This window comes from Microcaecilia unicolor, chromosome 10 (assembly GCF_901765095.1).
Source record: "Microcaecilia unicolor chromosome 10, aMicUni1.1, whole genome shotgun sequence".
NCBI lineage: Eukaryota > Metazoa > Chordata > Amphibia > Gymnophiona > Siphonopidae > Microcaecilia > Microcaecilia unicolor.
The window spans coordinates 36880047-36900388 of NC_044040.1; the positions used below are offsets into that span (position 1 = coordinate 36880047).

A 20342-nucleotide genomic window follows, 5' to 3' on the forward strand; every position below is an offset into this window, starting at 1 on the left:
GCCTGCTGGGTGCCGACTCCCTCGGCGACCCAGAGCTCTCGGTGCCGACGCGGGGAGGAGACCGGTGTCGATGCTTCTTCGACTTCTTCCGAAGCATGTCACCGGAGCTCCCCGGCACCGACGAGGAGGATGTAGAATCCATCCGTCGCTTCCTCGGGGCCGAGGTCGAAGCAGGTCGATCCCGGGGGGGCTGTACCGCAGGAGCCCTCAGGGTAGGGGGAGACCCACCCGAAGGCTCACCGCCACCAGCAGGGGAAAGGACAGCCCTCACCTGCACTCCTGACGATGCACCACCGTCCGACGACATCAGCAGACGAGGTCCCGGTACCACCGACGCCGATGCAGCTATCCGATGTCTCGGCGCCGATGCAGAGGGCCGATGCCTCGATGCACTCGATGCACTGGCGGCCGAGGATGAAGGTCTGGACGCTGACGACGTCGATGCACTCGATGACCCCGGTGCCGATGCCGACGAAGAGCCCGAGAACAAAACGTTCCACTGGGCCAATCTCGCTACCTGAGTCCGCCTTTGTAACAGGGAACACAGGCTACAATTCTGAGGACGGTGCTCGGCCCCCAGACACTGAAGACACGAAGAGTGTCTATCAGTGAGCGAGATTACCCGGGCGCACTGGGTGCACTTCTTGAAGCCGCTGGAAGGCTTCGATGTCATGGGCGGAAAAATCACGCCGGCGAAATCAAAATCCGAAATGACGAATTTGAGCACCAAAACTTTGAGGGAGAAAAAATCTCGACCGAGGCCGAAAAGAGGCCTACCCCGACGACGAAAGAAAACTTACCGGGGCAAAGACTAGAAGTACGGGAAGGGGCAAACGAAACCCAAGGGGGTTTGCGGAGCACTTTCCGAACAAATTTAAACCTTTTCCGAAGAAAAAACACGTCGATTTGAACAACGGACGCGCGAGGTCGACTCTCCGGGGCTCGACATGGCAAAAACACAGCTGTACCGAGTGCGGACGAAAGAAGACTGGCCGGCTCGAGCCGGTTTCGGGCGGGAAGACGGCCGCGCATGCGCGGTGCGCGCGAGGGCTAGCAAAGGACTTTGCTAGTGAAGATTCCGATTGGAGGGGCTGCCGTGGACGTCACCCCCATCAGTGAGAACAAGCAGCCTGCTTGTCCTCGGAGAAAAATATATTCAAATTAATTTTGAAGGTATAATTTCAATAAAATTCAGAATTTCAGAAGCCTCTCATTTTGTATAAAATATGAACTCTCAACCCAATAATGTATGCGTTTACCTAAACAACGTGGGGAAAGCATGCATGCTCATGAACTCTTTCTAACCGTTTTGGTGCACATGCATTATGCACCTGCATGTGCATGGACAAGGAAATACACACATACTTATATTTGTATTAGAGCTCTACCGAATAGCATATTTTATTATTCGGCCAAATACAAATAATGAGCATAAACGTGAAATTAGAGATCAAGTGTTTATTTCAGTAGGATCAAGCACAATAGAGCCCTGGATGATTTGCATTCAAATTTAAATCACTATTTGGCTGAATACAAATAATGTATTCAGGGCACTATTGGAATATGAATATTCAGTAGAGCCCTAATCTGTATTGCTTGTGGATCTCTCTCTCTCTCTCTTTGATCTGAATACGAGAGATGGAAAACTATAACAGACGTTTGAATCTGCGCCTGCTAAATTTCCCCAAACTATCTTTTTTTTTTCCAAATTTGTTTTATTATTTTCCATTAGAAACATAACAGTATCCACACTTTATCTTTGTACAGAAATTAGAATTCCTCTTTCAACTAACATGTTTCCAACTAATACCCTCCCTCCCCTATTGTAGTCCCTCCTCTTAGGAAGTTTTGTGACCAATTCTCTTTAGACTTGTCCATGTGACACATCGATCTGGGGTGTCCGAGAGGTTAACCATTGTTCATAAGGGTTCCACGTTTTATGGTACTGCGGAACACGGCCAGTGCGTAAGGCTGTCAACTTCGACATCAAATGAATATAGTCCAGTTTCCGCAACACTGACCGCTGTTCCGGAAGTGTAGGTTGCTTCCATGCCGCCGCCAGCACCAATTTGGCGGCCACGAATAGTTGTACGGCAAAGCGGTGTATGGCATTAGGAATTCCTGTAGGTCTAAAATGGAGTAAGCAGTAGTCCATTCTCATCTGGTAGTTCACTCCTGTAACTTCACCTAGAAACTTCAACATCTCCCCCCAATACTCCTGCGCATGCTTGCATGCCCACCACACATGAATCATATCTCCCACCTCTCCACATTGCCTCCAACACAAAGCTGACCCTGTTTTAAACATTTTAACCAAGCGATGGGGAGTGTAGTACCAGCTGTATAATATTTTGTGACCGTTTTCAGTTAAAGCACTAGACACCGAGACTGCTAGCAGAGATCTAAGTGCCACTTTCCACTGGGGCTTTGTGTAGGTTTCCCCCATGGCTTTCTCCCACCTTGATAGGTATCGCTCCACTGGGTTAGCATGTAGAAGTAGTGCCCTATATATTCTTGAGATGCTACCCCTTCCTCCTCCCTTCATCATCCCCTCCTCCAATTTAGTTTCTTGTAGCTTTAACTCATCCTGTGCTCTGCGAGCTATAAAATCCTTCACTTGATAGTACTGAAAAGCTTGCAGGGGAGAGAGGCCATGCTCCTGGCATAATTCTTGGAATGGCACCGTCTTATCCGTTTCCCACATTTGGCCTAATTCACAAAGCCCCATCTCCTCCCATCGCTGGAAAGCTTTATCTTGTTTGCCCGGTCTGAACTGGGGAGCAAAGCGAAGGAACATATGCCTATAATATATTCGCCCCGGGAAAAAGTGTCCCCTTATCTTACTCCACGTCAATAGAGGCCAGCGCATCATAGGCGGGCTTCCCTTGATTATTTCTCCTAAATCTTCCCGCGATAACCAGGGGATAGCTCGCAGCGGGAAAGGTCCCATCCATTTTTGTTCCACCCTTGTCCAGGCCTTCCCTGTATCCTGAAGCCATGTAGCTATTACTCTAAGGTGGGCTGCTTGTAAGTAGTGTGTGAAGGAAGGAACTCCCATCCCTCCCCTCTCTTTCGATTGATACATGACTTCTCTTTTCACCCTCGGGGGTCGTTTTCTCCAAATAAATGAAAATACCTTGTTCTGTAGGCCTCGCAAAAAACTATCTGGGATGGCTATGGGCAGGGCCATAAAAAGATACAAAATTCTAGGTAATATAACCATCTTAACTGCATTGATCCTCCCACTCCAAGACAGTGTCAATCCCTCCCATCGATGTAGTTCTGCAAAGAGCCTTTTTACCATTTCTGGGAAATTTGATTGGAATAGCTCATCCAAACTCCTCGGAATATTGACTCCCAGATATCTAATATGTCGTGCAGCCCATCGAAATGGGGAAGTAGTCTGCAACTGTGCTTTTTGTGGGGCTGGGATATTTATATCTAACGCTTCTGACTTGTCTAGGTTAACCTTGAAGCCAGATACTCTCCCATACGACTGGAGCAACTCTTGTATCTTCGGAATTGCGGGTCCTGGCTCCCGCAGCATAAGTAGTATATCATCCGCAAAGAGGAGCGCCCGTGTTTCCAGGCCCCCCACCCGTGGTCCCCTGATAGCAAAGAGCAATGGTGATAGCGCACAACCTTGTCGGGTCCCCCTATGTAGTTGAAATGGCTTGGAGAGTCTCCCATTTACCCTTATCGATGCTAAGGGTGCCTTATAGATCAGTTTAAGCCAGTGTGTGAATCGCCCGGTGAAACCCATCCTACCCAAGACTGTAAACAGGAAAGGCCAACTCACCCGGTCGAATGCCTTCTCTGCGTCAAGGGATAGCAGGCACATAGAAAGTTTATGTTCCTGTGTGTGATGTATCATGTGGAGGGCCCTGCGGATGTTATCAAAAGTCTGTCTTCCATGTACAAAGCCCGTTTGGTCTTCATGGATTAGTGTTGGGAGATATCTCTGGAGTCTGGTCGCTAAAATTTTTGTAAAGATCTTATAGTCTACCCCCAACAAAGAAATCGGCCTGTATGATGCACATAATTGCGGGTCTTTTCCCGGCTTAGGGATAACTGTAATGCTAGCCAGATTCCATGTGGGGGGGAGCTCCTGACTAAATTCAAGCGAATTGAAGACCTTTAATAACAGTGGAGCCAACACCCCCCCAAACACCTTATAAAATTTGTTGGTGAATCCGTCGGGCCCCGGCGCCTTACCTATAGGAAGCTCCTTGAGAACCCGCAGGAGCTCCTCTAGCTCAATTGGTTGTGACAGGACTTGATCTGCACTAACTGCTAGTTTAGGGAGTTCTATGTCCGCAAAATAATCCTCCATTTCCTCTTCCGGTACCTCCTCCCCTGCCATATATAGTGTTTTATAAAAGTCCCCAAATGCCGCCTCAATATACTCGGGGTCTACGCGTGTTATCCCTCCCTCATCTTTTAGACTCACCACCACATTCCGGAGTGTAGTTTGTTTAAGTTTATAAGCCAAAAGCCGGCTGGCTTTATTGCCAAATTCAAAGTGGGACTGGCGGACCCGCTGAAGTTTTTCTGCCAAGTCCGCCAGCTCCAGCTCATTTATCTGTTTTCGCAGTCTATGAATTTGATCGATAATCTCCACTGCCGGCCGGGGCCCATCTCGGTGAAGTGCGGTTTCCGCTTTCCCCAGTTGTCCCCGCAGTTCGGCTTCTTTGGCTCTCTTTGTTCTCCCTATGTGGGTTTTTAATGCTATCAGATGTCCGCGCATGACTGCTTTGAAGCTCTCCCAAAGTACTATAGGAGTCACTTCCCCAGTGTCATTGAACTGAATGTATTCCGTAATATGTCGCTCCAGGCTTAGTATGTTAGCGGGCTCTTGGAGCAAAGTATCATCTAGTCGCCAGCCCCCGTTTTCTCGTCGAGTCTTAGGGAGGATTAGTTGTAATAATATAGGGGAGTGATCTGTCCATGTACGGGGTAGGATTTGCTGTGAACCTATAAGCCCCTGCATCGCAGCCTCTCCTAGCCAGAAGTCTATCCTCGATGAAGACTGGTGCACTGTCGAGAAATAGGAATAGCTGCGCTTGGTATGGTTTGCCTGTCGTCAAAAATCGACCAGGTGCCAGCGCTCAATAAATTCTTGTAGCGCCACCCTATCTCTCTGGCCATATCCTGTATGTCGTGAGGAGTTGTCTAAATGGGGCTGTAGCGTTAGATTAAAATCCCCTCCTATCAGTAATGAGCCCTCTAAGTGTTTTAGAATTATCTGGTCTAGCTCACAAAAAAAAGATCCCTGATCTGCATTAGGTGCATAAATGTTAACTACTGTATATACCTGCTCTGCTAAGGAAAAAATCACTAAGATGTAACGTCCCCCTTTATCTTTAACAATTTTTTGTATCTTCCAGGGCTTAGCTCCATTAAATGCTATTAATACCCCTTTATTTTTGACGTTATCTCTATTGGATGCAAAGTATATACCAGGGAATTTCTTATGTTGACACAAGTGTTCATGCCTAGGTAGGAGATGCGTTTCCTGTACCAGGGCCACATCCGTCCGAAGGCGGAGTAGCTCCCTGAACAGGAGCTGCCGTTTTCTAGGAATATTTAACCCTCGTGCATTAAGCAGTAGAAAATTTATTTCAGCCATGAATTATCCAAGATAATCATATAAGTTGCTTAAATTGAGTGTCCCCTCCTGTGACTCTCTCCCTTGCTTTCGAGTCATGGTCACGCTCCTCACAGTATTCGCTCTCTCCCTTTTGTTCCCCTCTTCCCTCCCCCCACCCAACCATCCCATCCCTTCTTCTTCCCCTCCCTCCCTCCCCATCTTCCCCCAAAAAATTCTGTAGCTGCCCACGTTAAGTAACGTGGGTAGTGTAAGGAGAAAGTGGAAGGCGGATGGTGCCTCTCAAGTGCCCCCACAGGTCTCATTATACTAATTAACAATCCTCGACTGGCATTTTTGTTAAAACTATAACCCAACAATATTTATACAGTGCCTCACTTTGTATAACTCTATTAACTTTTGCAAACTATTTCAAACCTTTTTCCTGACTTTACGTCAAGCAGTGTCCTGTGCCCAACAGTCTTATAGTCATGTCTCTTAGTAGATTGATTAAGGGCAAAGTCAGGTTATCTTAGCAGCCGATTGCTGCCGCTGTAGGCCTCGTGTTCCCTTCCCCGCTTTCTGCCATTTTGGGGGAGCATCCGACCTTCTTTGTGGTGGTTTCAGTGCCTTTAGTGACTCTCCCAAGTTTTCTTCTGGCAAAATCTCCTTGGCCTCCATCAAAGATCGGATTTGTTGCATCTTTCCCTCCTTGTAGAAGACCAGCGCGAAGGGGTGTCTCCATCTGTAGCGGATACCCATCTCTTGTAATCGCTTGGTGACTGGTTTTAAATCCGCTCTACGCTTTAGAGTGGCTGCCGCCAGATCTTGGTATATTTCTATTTCATACGAATCCCATTTAAAGTTTGAGGTCTGGCGCGCTATGTTTGCCACTTGTTCCTTCAGCTTATAATCTTTGAAGCACACAATGATATCTTTGGGCAGATTCGTTCGCGGGGTTCCGAGCGCTCTGTGAGCCCGCTCTAGATGAATCGCTGATTGTTCCAACTGGGTTCCGCTCGTAGCCAGGAGATCCCGTACTAGCCTCTGGATCGTGTCCTCACAATTTGAGTATGTTGGTGTCTCAGGCAGGCCCCTAAAGCGCAGATTGCATCTCCGGCTGCGATTCTCCAAATCCTCCAGTTTGTCCAGGATTTGCTGTTGGGAGGTCTGCAAGTCTCCCACTTGTTGGTCAAGTGTGTTCAGTGTTTCATCGTGGGAATCCAACCGGGTCTCCGTATCTTCTAGTCGGGCCCCCAGCTCTCGTATTTCCCCTCTGAGATCTGTGCCCAAAGTTGCCAGATCGCCCCACATGGCCTTCAAGTCCACTTTGATTTCTTGTAGCCATTGTTTCCAGTCAGGCCATTGGTCCTCCTCCGAAATTTCTGCTCCCATACCTTCCCTCTGGGGCTCTGCAGTCGATGTGCTTGCCATTTGCTGTTCTTGGGTGTGCGCCGCGGCCGCCATTTTGTTCGCCGCTCTTGCTGTCCCCGCACCCGGGAAGGCGAATCGCGAAAGATCCACTTCTGCACTTCACGTTCGGCACAGCTGTTCGACCCGCTAAAGTAAGCAGTGATATTTAGCGGTTTTACGGAGAGTTCCCGCGTTCGCGTCGAGTATTATTTCTGTTTTTTCCCTGTGGGTCACTCGGAGCTCTATCTTCAGGCAGCCATTCCGCCGGTGACGTCACTTCCTCCCCAAATTTCCCCAAACTATCTGGGGTAGCTCCAATTGAAACGTTTCGAAAATACGTGAATGAAGTACTAAAAATCCGCCAGGAAGCTATTCCTACATTAAATAAGCTACATCATGTTCTTAAACCCAGAGGAGAAGGAGGGGAAACGGGAGGCGTAGAAAACAAGGTTCTTGATTTGAAAAATATATCTGCTATATTAAAACAATCCTCAGATATAGTAATGGAAAGGTCTACATTAATTGCTTCTTTTGTTTTTGAGCAGGACCTAAATAATGTGTTAAGACTTTACTTCAGGAATGCTAATACCCATTTTGGGGGGGCTAAAGTATGGATCTATCCTGACGTGACCAAACAGACCCAACTGAAAAGGAAGTCTTTTCTTGCTATGAAACAAAAAACAATAGAAGTTGGTGGTTCTTTTTTCTTAGCATACCCTTATAAATGTGTAGTCAAATTGGGTTTAACGAAATATACTTTTTACTCCCCGGATCAGCTGAAATCGTTTCTAGAGTTAAAACAAGTGAAATAAGAACTGGAAAAGAAATAGTTGGAGGACTGTCAGCCTTTGTCAAATGTTTCTTTATATGTAAACTTCTCTAATTCATAGGGCCCCCCCTCAGGATTTGAGGTCTAAGAAAGTGTAACATATTACCTGATTTAATTCAATTGAATTGTTAAGTTCTTATATATTTATATTTACTTTCTAGGTTTTTCTTTTTCCTAAATTTGTTTATAATGAGAACAACAGGATGTTTAATTTCCTAGCTGTGTTTCTGATTACAAGTGTACTCTTGTTATAAAAATTAAATCAATAAATACATATTTTTTAAAAAAGAAGCCTAGGCAAAACTATGTTGTTTTCTTTCCTTTAGCCAAGAAAAAGGCAAAAATTTACAGTTTTTGAGAAATCATTGGCTTTTCAAGCTGCAAGACTTTGGAGGGATTTTGGTAAATTTTATGCATTTCCTCAATAGTATCTTATATTTAGAAGGATGATTAAAACATGTTTATTTAAGAAATATATCTTACAGGAAGTTTAGTAATTGTGGTTTGCTATGTTGGACTTATCCCAGGGATTGCCTGGCTTCTTGGCCTTTGTGACCTGCTTAGAACTATTGAAGTGTTAGTGGGATATAAGTCAGAAATGTAATGTAAAATGGCTGCCACAACTCTCAGTGGCAAGCTTGCAAGACTGCTACTGAATGTCACGGCAGACATTCTAATGGCAGAGATGGCATGTGCAGGAGCGCCTAGGGATCACTCCTGCCCCAACTAGACCATTACACCACCAGGATTTAAGCTAGACCTGGAGGCCTATAGGTGGGTCCTTGAGAGGGGCTCCTCCTGTGCCGGAGAGGCGGGGCGGGGAAGAGGAACACAAGGCTCCTCCTGTTTGGAGAGGGAGGGACACAGTGCAAAGTTGAGGCTTAATATGGATTTCTGGCCAGTTTCAGAGTTGAAACCAAAAACTCAGTCAACCTCTAGCCACAGCAACCATAACCTTAGAAAAAGGCCAGAACTCTGTAGCTAGGCTAAAGGGCAGAGCCCTGAATTGAATGTGCCTGCCTAGATTGCAGAAATTCAAGATGCGTGAAGATACACCTCTGTCTAATCCAGAGAGGTAAGAAACTTGTCTGGTATGACCAAGGCGATCACCAACCACAGGACTTCCATGCGGATCTGCCAGACTTGGAAAGCCTTTCTTGGGGGTCACAAAAAGTAGCACCCCCAGCCCTGCTACTGGCACAGGATTGGCTCTACAGCTCCTACCTGAATGAACCGCTACAGAATGACCTCCATTGCATCCTTTTTGAGGCAGGGCTATGGGGCAGGTGCCATAAAGATATCAGAAATGGGTTGAGTAAATTCCAGGGTTCAACCCTGTTGGAAAACCTTCACAAACCATTGGTTGGAGATGAAGGCCCACTCATGGTAAAATAGGTAGAGCCTGCCACCCACCTAAACCTCTGAGGAACCCACTGACCCTTACTGGGAGATCTTAACAACTAAAGAGAACAAGGCCAAGGCATATATAAACCTCTGGGACACTCAGAAGGGCAAACTCTTCTGCTCCTTTGCAAACAAAGAGACCCAAGGACCATATACTCATAAGGTATCAGCCCAAGTCCTTAAAAAGACCTGCAATCCAAAGTAGAATGACGATTATGGTCGGTCCTCTGAAAACTGTTGAGGCTTGGTCTGCCTAATGTCTTTCACAAGCTTTTCTAAATTCTCACTACATGGAAGCTGCCTCTAAATGACAGCTTACTTAAATGTGTCTTAGAGGCTGTACTGGCTGCTCAATGCCAGGACCACAGCTGCCTAGAGGTTTCCACCATCACCTAAGCCACTAAGCAAATGAGGATGAAATCAGAACACATCCACCAGAAAGGCCACTCCTGATTCCAAGTGAGCTACAACAAATCACTGCGCCCACTACTAGAGGGCCCCAACCACATAGCCTCCACACATGCAGGCCTGTACTCCCACTGCCAAGTAGGCAAATAACTGCTTGAGGAACTATTCCACTTCTATGTCATGGGAATTCTATAGCACAAAACCCCCTTGAAAGGAACAGTAGTCATTTTGGTCACCGTCATGACCAGGGAATCCACCTTGGGTAATTGCAGCAATATATCCAGATACGCGTACAATAGGTATAAAGCCTGCCAAAGAGCTACATGCCTCCAAGAATAACCTTCAGCAGGCTCTATGAAGTGGAAAAGCCTTGAAGTGCAAAGGCCTTCCAGGATGAGGTCCCCATTCAAGGTCTCTGCCTGGGTTGTTGCCAAAATATGTAAGGCCAGGGTCACTAAATCAATGAGGTGGTTAAGCCCCTCCTTTCTGAATAACTGGACAATCGAGGAGTCCGCTTTCTCATACAGTAAGAGGTACACCATCCCCAGGGAGGCAGTCCTCAACCTCCTCCTCAAAGGCCTTCTATGCTTCCTCGAGGAGATTAGGGCTCGTTCCACAATCAAAACACACACACGGGAACCTTGGCCTCTTATACATGCATGCCAAGGCTCAGAGGTCCCCTGGACACCCGAATCCCTAGGCTCTCTCTGTAGATGTGGAAGAGCCATAGATTAAAAGGACCAGACCCACTTTAAAAGCCACCCAGGTACTATCTGTGATGGCCTGTAATGCCCTTGCGTTGAACTCTCAAATGGGTGGAAAGGGCCCTGTTTGGCAGCTGTACCTCAAGAGCAACATGCTCCTCCAGCCATGCCAAACTTTGGCAGGCCAGCTGCAAAACGACCACATTCCTGCCAAAGTCAAGAGCACTGCGAAAAGCACCACTGGACTGGAAAGAGGCACAGCACTGCACTGGTCCCTTTCCATGACCTCTCTGAGCCTGATTGGGGACAAAAAGAAACCATTGCCCCGTCACATACAGGGCAGTTAGAAACCTCCAGCACTGCTTAACCATCAATTCCCACCTCCCTGCCTCCCAGCAACGGAAACAATGGAATTGTGAAGAAACAGCCATCTCTAAACCTCCTCCCCTACCCACTCCTTGGGACCCATACCTCCTGAATTACCCCACTGGGGAAGAGATTCTGTGCCTGCACAGCTCAGCCCTGTTGGTACCTCCAAAGCCCCTGTCCAATCCTCTGCTCTCTCTCGCTCTCTTATTTTTTGTCATAAATCAACTTTACTCCCCGAGCCAGGAGCTCACCAGAAGGTATGAAAGGAAAGCCTTACCTCTCACTGACAGGGTCCTGCGGGAACCTCTGCTAGCAAACCTCACCAAGTGAGAGTCCATGGACTACGGAAGGTTGGACTCTCTGAGCTTAACTGGGGTAAGGACCTTGGCCTAAACCCCAGAAGCTACACTGGAAAAAGAACATGACCTTGAGGGACACAGGCCTATCCGAAGAACACTACCTGCACCAGTCCAACCTACACCATCAGCTAGAGGTAGAGAAATACTGAAAGACTCCAGGCTGCACCAGCCCTTATACCAGTGATGTTAATGAAAGAGTTCAGCTTCTCTGACTCCATTTGTTGGTAGGGATACACAACACATTGGACTGAATGGTCTAACAGGATAAAAAGGAAGGATGCATTTTAACCACAGAATGCTATTTCTCAAGGCAACAGGTATTACCATGCTTCTCCAACACTAGGAAGCCATACACAAAGCAACCAGTAGAAAACTACATGGTTCAATCACTAAGAGTGGTACATAATTGAGAGACTAGGTTTCACAGTAGAATTTACAACAAAGAAAATGAAACACACAACTGAACCACAAAGAACCAACCCAAAGGGTAAGAATGTAGCAGCGAGGGGAAAGGGGAAGACATGCAGGGCATGCCTCAAAAAATAATTCCCAACCTCTCTGCATGTGTTTGTATATAATATATGTTTGTGTGTGTGTGCCTGTCACCAGAAGGACACAAGAGAAGAGGGGAACAGTTTGAAAGAAGAAATCCCTAATGACTAAATTTCAATTTATCAATGTTTCTATGCTGCAGCTGTAGAAACTTCCTCTACCAAAGAAGGCTTTATTTTTCCTAAATTCTCTGTCTGATCTGGCCTCTTTTCAAACTCAATGTGTCTTTTCCTCCCTGGAGGAGTCCACTGGTACAAATGTACACATGTGTATGAAATAGACAAAAAAATGGGACAATACCACTACGTTTGAAACAAATGAAATTTTACCATCCAAAGTGGCTCAATCAATTAACAGTTGCTATTCAACTTTTTTTATTCAACTTTTTTATATATAAAAATGAGGAGGAAAAAAGCCTCTGTATTCCCAGTATGTGTATGAAAGACATTTTCAGTCCTTTGAGAACTGTCCTAATACAACCTCCACACCATCTATACCCTTCCAACCGCACCAAAAAAAGTTATCATTTACTGTTGTTTTTTCACTTGTGAAGACTTCCCCCCCCCCCCCCATTTAATTTTTCGAAATGTATATCTCAGACACATAATCTTAATTCTTTCTCTTTGCTGCTAAGGAGGGTGAAAATGACTTGCCCAGATTCCCTGAACCTCAGCTTGCAAGTTTGAATTCACTCAAACTGCTACTGCTACCACACCCAGAACTAGACCCTTCAACTTTCTCCAGGGGTGGGGAGGGGTAGGAGGTTGATAAAAGAAGTAACTTAGGGGGGTCAATAGTCAAAATGATTTAACCGGCCAGAAACGGCTCCTGGCCAGTTAGATTGCCTGTTCGGGGCAAACCACTAATTTTCAGAGGCACTTAACTGGTTAGTGCCACTGAAAACAGCAGTTAGCACCGAACTGAAAACTGGCTACTTTGGGGGCATTTAAGTACATAAGTATTGCCACACTGGGACATACCAAAGGTCCATCAAGCCCAGCATCCTGTTTCCAACAGTGGCCAATCCAGGTCACAAATACCTGGCAGCAGAGTTGGCACTTGACCGGTTAAGTGACAATATTCAGCACTTAACCAGCTAAATTATCTGCATAAATAGGACCATATAAAAGTCAGTCCTATCTTTATGCGGTAACCCCTAGCCAGTTAAGTGCTGAATATTACACTTAACCACCTGTGTGTTGGCCAGATCTGGAAACCCTGAAATTCAATGCTGGTGCCTGGACATGGCACGGAATTGAATTTCTGGGTTTAATGTTGAAGGCGGTCAACATAATGCTGATCACCGCCAGCTGAATATTGGGCCCTAAGTCTATAATAAGGATCCAGGTTTGCTTAAGACCAAATAAAATGTTAATCCAGCTGTTTTCTATGGAATATCCACATTTCTACCAGTTTAAGTAATCTGTGGGATAACAAGATTTAAATGTCAGTCAGTCAGTCAAAACACTGAAGGAATACTTCTATAAAAGAAAAAAATGGATACATGACATACCTGTAGTCTTGCTAGCTGTGCAGTACGAGACACTATTTTATTATACGGATCAACAATCTTTGCTCTAATTCTAGTAAAGGGAACAAAAAAAGAACAGAATAAAGAATTTGAACTACCTTTAATAGCATTGCTCAAAAGAAAACATAATTTGAAAAAGGCTTAGTTTATGTATGTTCACGTGTTCTAAGAAAAAGTCTTTAGACAGAAAAATCAATAAGCAAGTGAAAAGAAGGAAAAATAAAATACCTGTCGACAGCACTTTGTAAAGCTCCAATTCTTGTCTGCATCATTTGAAGAACACCTGAAATGAATATATGATATTTAGAACCACCAGCTCAGACTGGATGAGAAAATCAGTTAAAAATAGTAGACCTTGCTTTGAATATGGTTAACCAATCTACATGCTTAGACATCATAAGTATACTAGCTATAATATACAAGCAAATCTTTGACATGCTGAATTCTGTAATTTAGAACAAAGTGATAAACCACACATTAGTTTACTGAGTGCCATTTTAGCTCTATGCTTTCATCACTGCTATGATATGGAATTTCAATTCGCATCATCATAAAAACTGCAGAGGTCTTTTTGTTTTGTTTTTTAATGAGGCCTGACTATCTTTGTCTGTAATCTCATGGAGGCACACAAGGTTTTTTTTTTCTGTGTATTCTGTATTCCTTTTCATCCACAGACCCAGTATATTGCTATAGCAGCCTCTTGTGCTTGAGGTAAGAAAAACATACATTTCACATGACAGCAGCCTCCAAGAATGCTGTGGATGCTTAGCTACAGTTGCTTATAAACTGTGATTACTCCTCCAGCAGCATTACAATTTTAAGCTAATTTGGTAAGAAAAACTCAGCAGCAAGAAACAAGGAGTCTTGCTTATCTACAGATTGAGAATTTACATAAGTACATAAGTAATGCCACACTGGGAAAAGACCAAGGGTCCATCGAGCCCAGCATCATGTCCACGACAGCGGCCAATCCAGGCCAAGGGCACCTGGCAAGCTTCCCAAACGTACATTCTTTATATGTTATTCCTGGAATTGTGGATTTTTCCCAAGTCCATTTAGTAGTGGTTTATGGACTTGTCCTTTAGGAAACCGTCTAACCCCTTTTTAAACTCTGCCAAGCTAACCGCCTTCACCACGTTCTCCGGCAACGAATTCCAGAGTTTAATTACGCGTTGGGTGAAGAAACATTTCTCCGATTTGTTTTAAATTTACTACACTGTAGTTTCATCACATGCCCCCTAGTCCTAGTATTTTTGGAAAGCGTGAACAGATGCTTCACATCCACCTGTTCCACTCCACTCAATATTTTATATACCTCTATCAAGTCTCCCCTCAGCCGTCTCTTCTCCAAGCTGAAAAGCCCTAGCCTCCTTAGTCTTTCTTCATAGGGAAGCCGTCCCATCCCCGCTACCATTTTAGTCGCCGTTCGCTGCACCTTTTCCAGTTCCACTATATCTTCTTGAGATGCAGTGACCAGAATTTAATTACTTGTCTTCAGGGCCAACATGCCCACTAGGTAGTGGGAGCCATGGTGTCTTCAGAAGATTCATTGTGGCCAACCTAGGTGCTTGAGCATCCACATATGATAAAGGTGTACTGGGTCCTGCTCCCTCCGAAACAGGACATTTGGAATGGGCAGGACCCTACAAGCTTTGAGCATGCACAGATGCTCAAGGCTCCACACTAGCCAGGATAATCTCTGATACCATGACAGCCATGTCAGCATCAGTGCTGCCCCAGAGATACTAAGGAAGGAAGAGAAGCTGCTGAACACCTTACAAAGGGGAGGTAGATAAGAAGAGACAGGTTGGACACCACAGGAGGGGTGAGAAATAGGGAGAGAGAGAAATCTGAATCATGGGAGGGGGATGGGGGGACAATGCAGGATTGTGGAAGAGTAGGAAAGGGAAATGGAGATGCTGGACATGGAGGAGGTGCTTGAGCTGCCCCTTGATGGGTGGGGCACACAGATAAAGGTTTGCCTAGATTGTCAAATACCTTGGATTGGCCCTGCTCATCGTTCTAAAACCAAAACAGATATTATTTATTTATTTGTAGCATTCATACCCCGTTCCTTCCCGCTAATAGCAGGTTCAGTGCGGCTTACAGAGTATGGTACAAGGTATCAGAGAGACAATACAAAGTATGCTGCAATGTATCACAGAGATAATACAAAGTATGATATAATGTATCAAGGAGATAACACAGCTGTATAGAGTGGGACAATAGTGAAAGATGTGGGGAAAGGATTGGGATGTGGGCAGTCTTGGTGTTAAGGACTGGATACTAGAATTAAGTAGGGTCATTTGGGTAGGCTTGTTTAAAGAGGTAAGTCTTCAGCAGCTTGCGGAAGGGTAGGTGTTCATTGGTTTTTCGGATATGTCTAGGTAAGGCGTTCCAAAGTTGGCTGCCTATAACGGAGAAGTTGGATGCATAATAGGTTTTGTATTTGAGGCTGTTGCAGTTGGGGAGATGAAGATTGAGTTGTTCGAGAAGATTTGTACCAGTTCCTGGCTGGAAGATCAATCAAATTGGACATGTAGCTTGGGGATTCACCATTGAGGATCTTGTGGATCATTGTGTGGGTTTTGAAGTTGATTCTTTCCTTGATAGGGAGCCAGTGAAGTTTTTCTCGAAGTGGTGTTGCGCTTTCGAATCGTGATTTCCAAAAATGAGTATGGCTGCTGTGTTTTGGGCGGTTTAGAGTTTTTTCATGATTTGGGCTTTACAACCAATGAAGATGCTATTGCAATAGTCGGCATGGGTAATTACTGTGGATTGGACTAGGTTGCGGAAAGTTTTCTGTGGGAGGAATGGTTTCACTCTTTTCAGTACCCACATCATGTTGAACATCTTCTTCATCGTGGCTTTTGCATGAGTTTCTAAAGTTAGGTGTTTGTCTAATGTTACTCCTAGGATTTTTAGATTGTCAGATATTGGGATTGTAACGTCGGGGGCATTCAGGGTGGTTGGGAGCAGAGTGTTGTGATGAAAGGATTAGGCATTGAGTTTTTTCTTTGTTCAGTTTCATCTTGAAAGCGTTGGCCCAGGATGCTAGAGTGTTCATGGCATTAGTTATTTTCTCCGAGATTTCTGTAAGGTTGTGTTGGAATGGGAGGAAGATTGTGACGTCGTCAGTGTAGATGAAGGGATTTAGGCCAGATTTGGAAAGGGATTTGGCCAGTGGGATCATCATGAGGTTGAAGAGGATTGGGAATAGGGGTGAGCCTTGGGGGACTCCGCATTTTGATGGCCATGCAGGCGATATTGACGAGGTTGATTTGACCTGGTAAGATCTGGAGGTGATAAAACTTTTTATCCACTTAATGATGTTTCCTCCGATCCAAAGTTTGTCCAGTAGTTTTGGTAAGAATATCATGGTCTCCCATGTCAAATGCGCTGGATAGATCGAACTGCAGAAGACGTATTTTGTTGCCGATTGAAATTTCTTGTTTGAACTTGGATACCAGGGAAAGTAATACTGTTTCTGTGCTGTGTGTAGTTCGAAAGCCCGATTGTGATTTATGTAGTAAGGAGAACTTTTGTATGAATTCGTTAAGTTGGGAGGTCACTCTGTTTTCCATCAGTTTGGTTAAAAGAGGGATGGAGGCTACTGGACGGTAGTTGGTGATGTCTCTCGCTGGTTTCTTGGGATTTTTCGGTATGGGTGTGAGTAGAATATTGCCGTGTTCAGCGGGGAAGGAGCCTTGTTGGAGTAGGAAGTTTAAGTGGGTGGTAAGTTCTGTAACGAATCGTGCTGGGGCGTTTTTCATAAGATAACTGGGGCATGGATCTAGGTGGCAGTGAGACTTGGAGAGTTTGGATAGTGTTGAGACTTCTTTGGTATTGAGGGGGGGCGACCTCTGACTGTACAAGGTGTTAGCGAATGATACATACCTGTAGCAGGTGTTCTCCGAGGACAGCAGGCTGATTATTCTCACGACTGGGTTGACGTCCACGGCAGCCCCCACCAACCGGAACAAAAACTTTGCGGGCGGTCCCGCACGCAGGGCACGCCCACCACGCTTGCGCGGCCGTCTTCCCGCCCAGTTGAATGACAAGCAAAAGAATGAGGAAAACGCAACTCCAAAGGGGAGGAGGGAGGGTAGGTGAGAACAATCAGCCTGCTGTCCTCGGAGAACACCTGCTACAGGTATGTCATCATTTGCTTTCTTCGAGGACAAGCAGGCTGCTTGTTCTCATGACTGGGGAATCCCTAGCTCTCAGGCTCACTCAAAAATAAGAACCCAGGTCAATTTAACCTCACAACAGCGAGGGCATAACAGAAATTGACCTACGAAGAACAACTAACTGAGAGTGCAGCCTGACCAGAATAAATTTGGGTCCTGGAGGGTGGAGTTGGATTCAAACCCCAAACAGATTCTGCAGCACCGACTGCCCGAACCGACTGTCGCGTCGGGTATCCTGCTGGAGGCAGTAATGAGATGTGAATGTGTGGGCAGATGACCACGTCGCAGCTTTGCAAATCTCTTCAATAGTGGCTGACTTCAAGTGGGCCACTGACGCTGCCATGGCTCTAACACTATGAGCCGTGACATGACCCTCAAGAGCCAGCCCAGCCTGGGCGTAAGTGAAGGAAATGCAATCTGCTAGCCAATTGGAGATGGTGCGTTTCCCGACAGCGACCCCTTTCCTATTGGGGTCAAAAGAAACAAACAATTGGGCGGACTGTCTGTGGGGCTGTGTCCGCTCCAAATAGGCCAACGCTCGCTTGCAGTCCAATGTGTGCAACTGACGTTCAGCAGGGCGGGTATGCAGTCTGGGAAAGAATGTTGGCAAGACAATTGACTGGTTAAGATGGAACTCCGACACCACCTTTGGCAGGAACTTAGGGTGAGTACGGAGCACTACTCTGTTATGATGAAATTTGGTATAAGGAGCATGAGCTACCAGGGCTTGCAGCTCACTGACTCTACGAGCTGAAGTAACTGCCACCAAGAAAATGACCTTCCAGGTCAAGTACTTCAGATGGCAGGAATTCAGTGGCTCAAAAGGAGGTTTCATCAGCTGGGTGAGGACGACGTTGAGATCCCATGACACTGCAGGAGGCTTGACAGGGGGCCTTGACAAAAGCAAGCCTCTCATGAATCGAACGACTAAAGGCTCTCCAGAGATGGCTTTACCCTCTACACGATGATGATAAGCACTAATCGCACTAAGGTGATTCCTTACTGAGTTGGTCTTGAGGCCAGACTCTGGTAAGTGCAGAAGGTATTCAAGCAGGTTCTGTGCAGGACAAGAACAAGGTTCTAGGGCCTTGCTCTCACACCAAACGACAAACCTCCTCCACTTGAAAAAGTAACTCTTTTTAGTGGAATCCTTTCTAGAGGCAAGCAAGACGCGGGAGACACCCTCAGACAGACCCAACGAAGCAAAGTCTACGCCCTCAACATCCAGGCTGTGAGAGCCAGAGACTGAAGGTTTGGGTGCAGAAGCGCTCCGTCGTTCTGCGAAATGAGAGTCGGAAAACACTCCAATCTCCACGGTTCTTCGGAGGACAACTCCAGAAGTAGAGGAAACCAGATCTGACGAGGCCAAAAAGGCGCTATCAGAATCATGGTGCCATGGTCTTGCTTGAGCTTCAGTAAAGTCTTCCCCACCAAAGGTATGGGAGGATAAGCATACAGGAGGCCGGTCCCCCAATGGAGGAGAAAGGCATCCGACGCCAGTCTGCCGTGTGCCTGTAGTCTGGAACAGAACAGAGGCAGCTTGTGGTTGGTCTGAGAGGCGAAAAGGTCCACCGAGGGAGTGCCCCACTCTCGGAAGATCTTGCGTACCACTCTGGAATGGAGCGACCACTCGTGCGGTTGCATGACTCTGCTCAGTCTGTCGGCCAGACTGTTATTTACACCTGCCAGGTATGTGGCTTGAAGAAGCATGCCGAACTGGCAGGCCCAACGCCACATCCCGACGGCTTCCTGACACAGGGGGCGAGATCCGGTGCCCCCCTGCTTGTTGATGTAATGTCTGTCCGAATTTGGATAATTTGATAGGACAGCCAATCTCTGAAGGCCTTCAGTGCGTTCCAGACCGCTCGGAGCTCCAGGAGGTTGATCTGAAGACCCTGTTCCTGGAGGGACCACAGTCCCTGGGTGTGAAGCCCATCGGCATGAGCTCCTCACCCCAGGCGAGATGCATCCGTCGTCAGCACTTTCGTGGGCTGCGGAATTTGGAATGGACGTCCCAGGGTCAAATTGGTCCGAAGTGTCCACCAGTGCAGCGAATTGCGACAACTGAGGGACAGGCGGATGACATCTTCTAGATTCCCGGTGGCTTGGCACCACTGGGAAGCTAGGGTCCATTGAGGAGACGAGCCATGGGAGTCACATGAACTGTAGAGGCCATATGACCTAGGAGTCTCAACATCTGCCGAGCTGTGACCTGCTGAGACGCTGTGGTCTGGGAAGCGAGGGACAGGAGGTTGTGGGCCCTCGCTTCGGGAAGAAAGGCCTGAGCCGTCTGTGAATTCAGCAGAGCTCCTATGAATTCCAGAGATTGGACTGGCTGGAGATGGGACTTTGGGTAATTTAGCACAAACCCCAGCAGCTCCAGGAGGTGAATAGTGCACTGCATGGACCGGAGAGCCCCTGCCTCCGAAGTGTTCTTGACCAGCCAATCGTTGAGATAGGGGAACACGTGCACTCCCAGCTTGCGTAGATACGCCGCGACCACCACGAGGCACTTCGTGAACACCCGTGGGGCAGAGGCAAGCCCAAAGGGCAGCACACAATACTGAAAGTGCCGTGTCCCCAGGCGGAATCTGAGATACTGTCTGAATAGAATCCCAGCCCTTCTTGCCCGGATGGCACGGGCTCGACCGCATTGGCGCTGAGAAGGGCGGAGAGTTCCTCTGCAAGTACCTGCTTGTGATGGGAGCTGAAGGACTGAGCTCCCGGTGGGCAATTTGGTGGAGTGGAGGCCAAATTCAGGGTGTATCCGCACCGCACTATTTGGAGAACCCACTGGTTGGAGGTTATCAGAGGACACCTTTGGTGAAGCTTTCAACCTCCCCCCGACCGGCAGGCCGTCCGGTACGGACACCTTGATGGCGGCTATGTTCCCATGGATCCAGTCAAAAGCCCGTCCCCAGCTTTTGCTGTGGAGGCGCAGGGGGCTGCTTAGGCGCACGCTGTTGACGGGAACGAGCGCGCTGGGACTGTCCCTG

The 20342-nt window shown here is 46.8% G+C and overlaps 1 protein-coding gene across 1 annotated transcript in view; it reads right to left on the bottom strand.

Annotated features, from left to right (window-relative positions):
* LOC115479043 (conserved oligomeric Golgi complex subunit 5-like) overlaps positions 1-20342 on the bottom strand; it is a 93400-nt gene that overhangs the window by 36152 nt on the left and 36906 nt on the right. The window contains exons 4-5 of the mRNA XM_030216757.1: positions 13385-13439; positions 13139-13208 (exon numbers count right to left, since the gene is read on the bottom strand). Of these exons, the coding sequence (XP_030072617.1) occupies positions 13139-13208; positions 13385-13439 (125 nt within the window). The remainder of the gene's footprint in view (positions 1-13138; positions 13209-13384; positions 13440-20342) is intronic.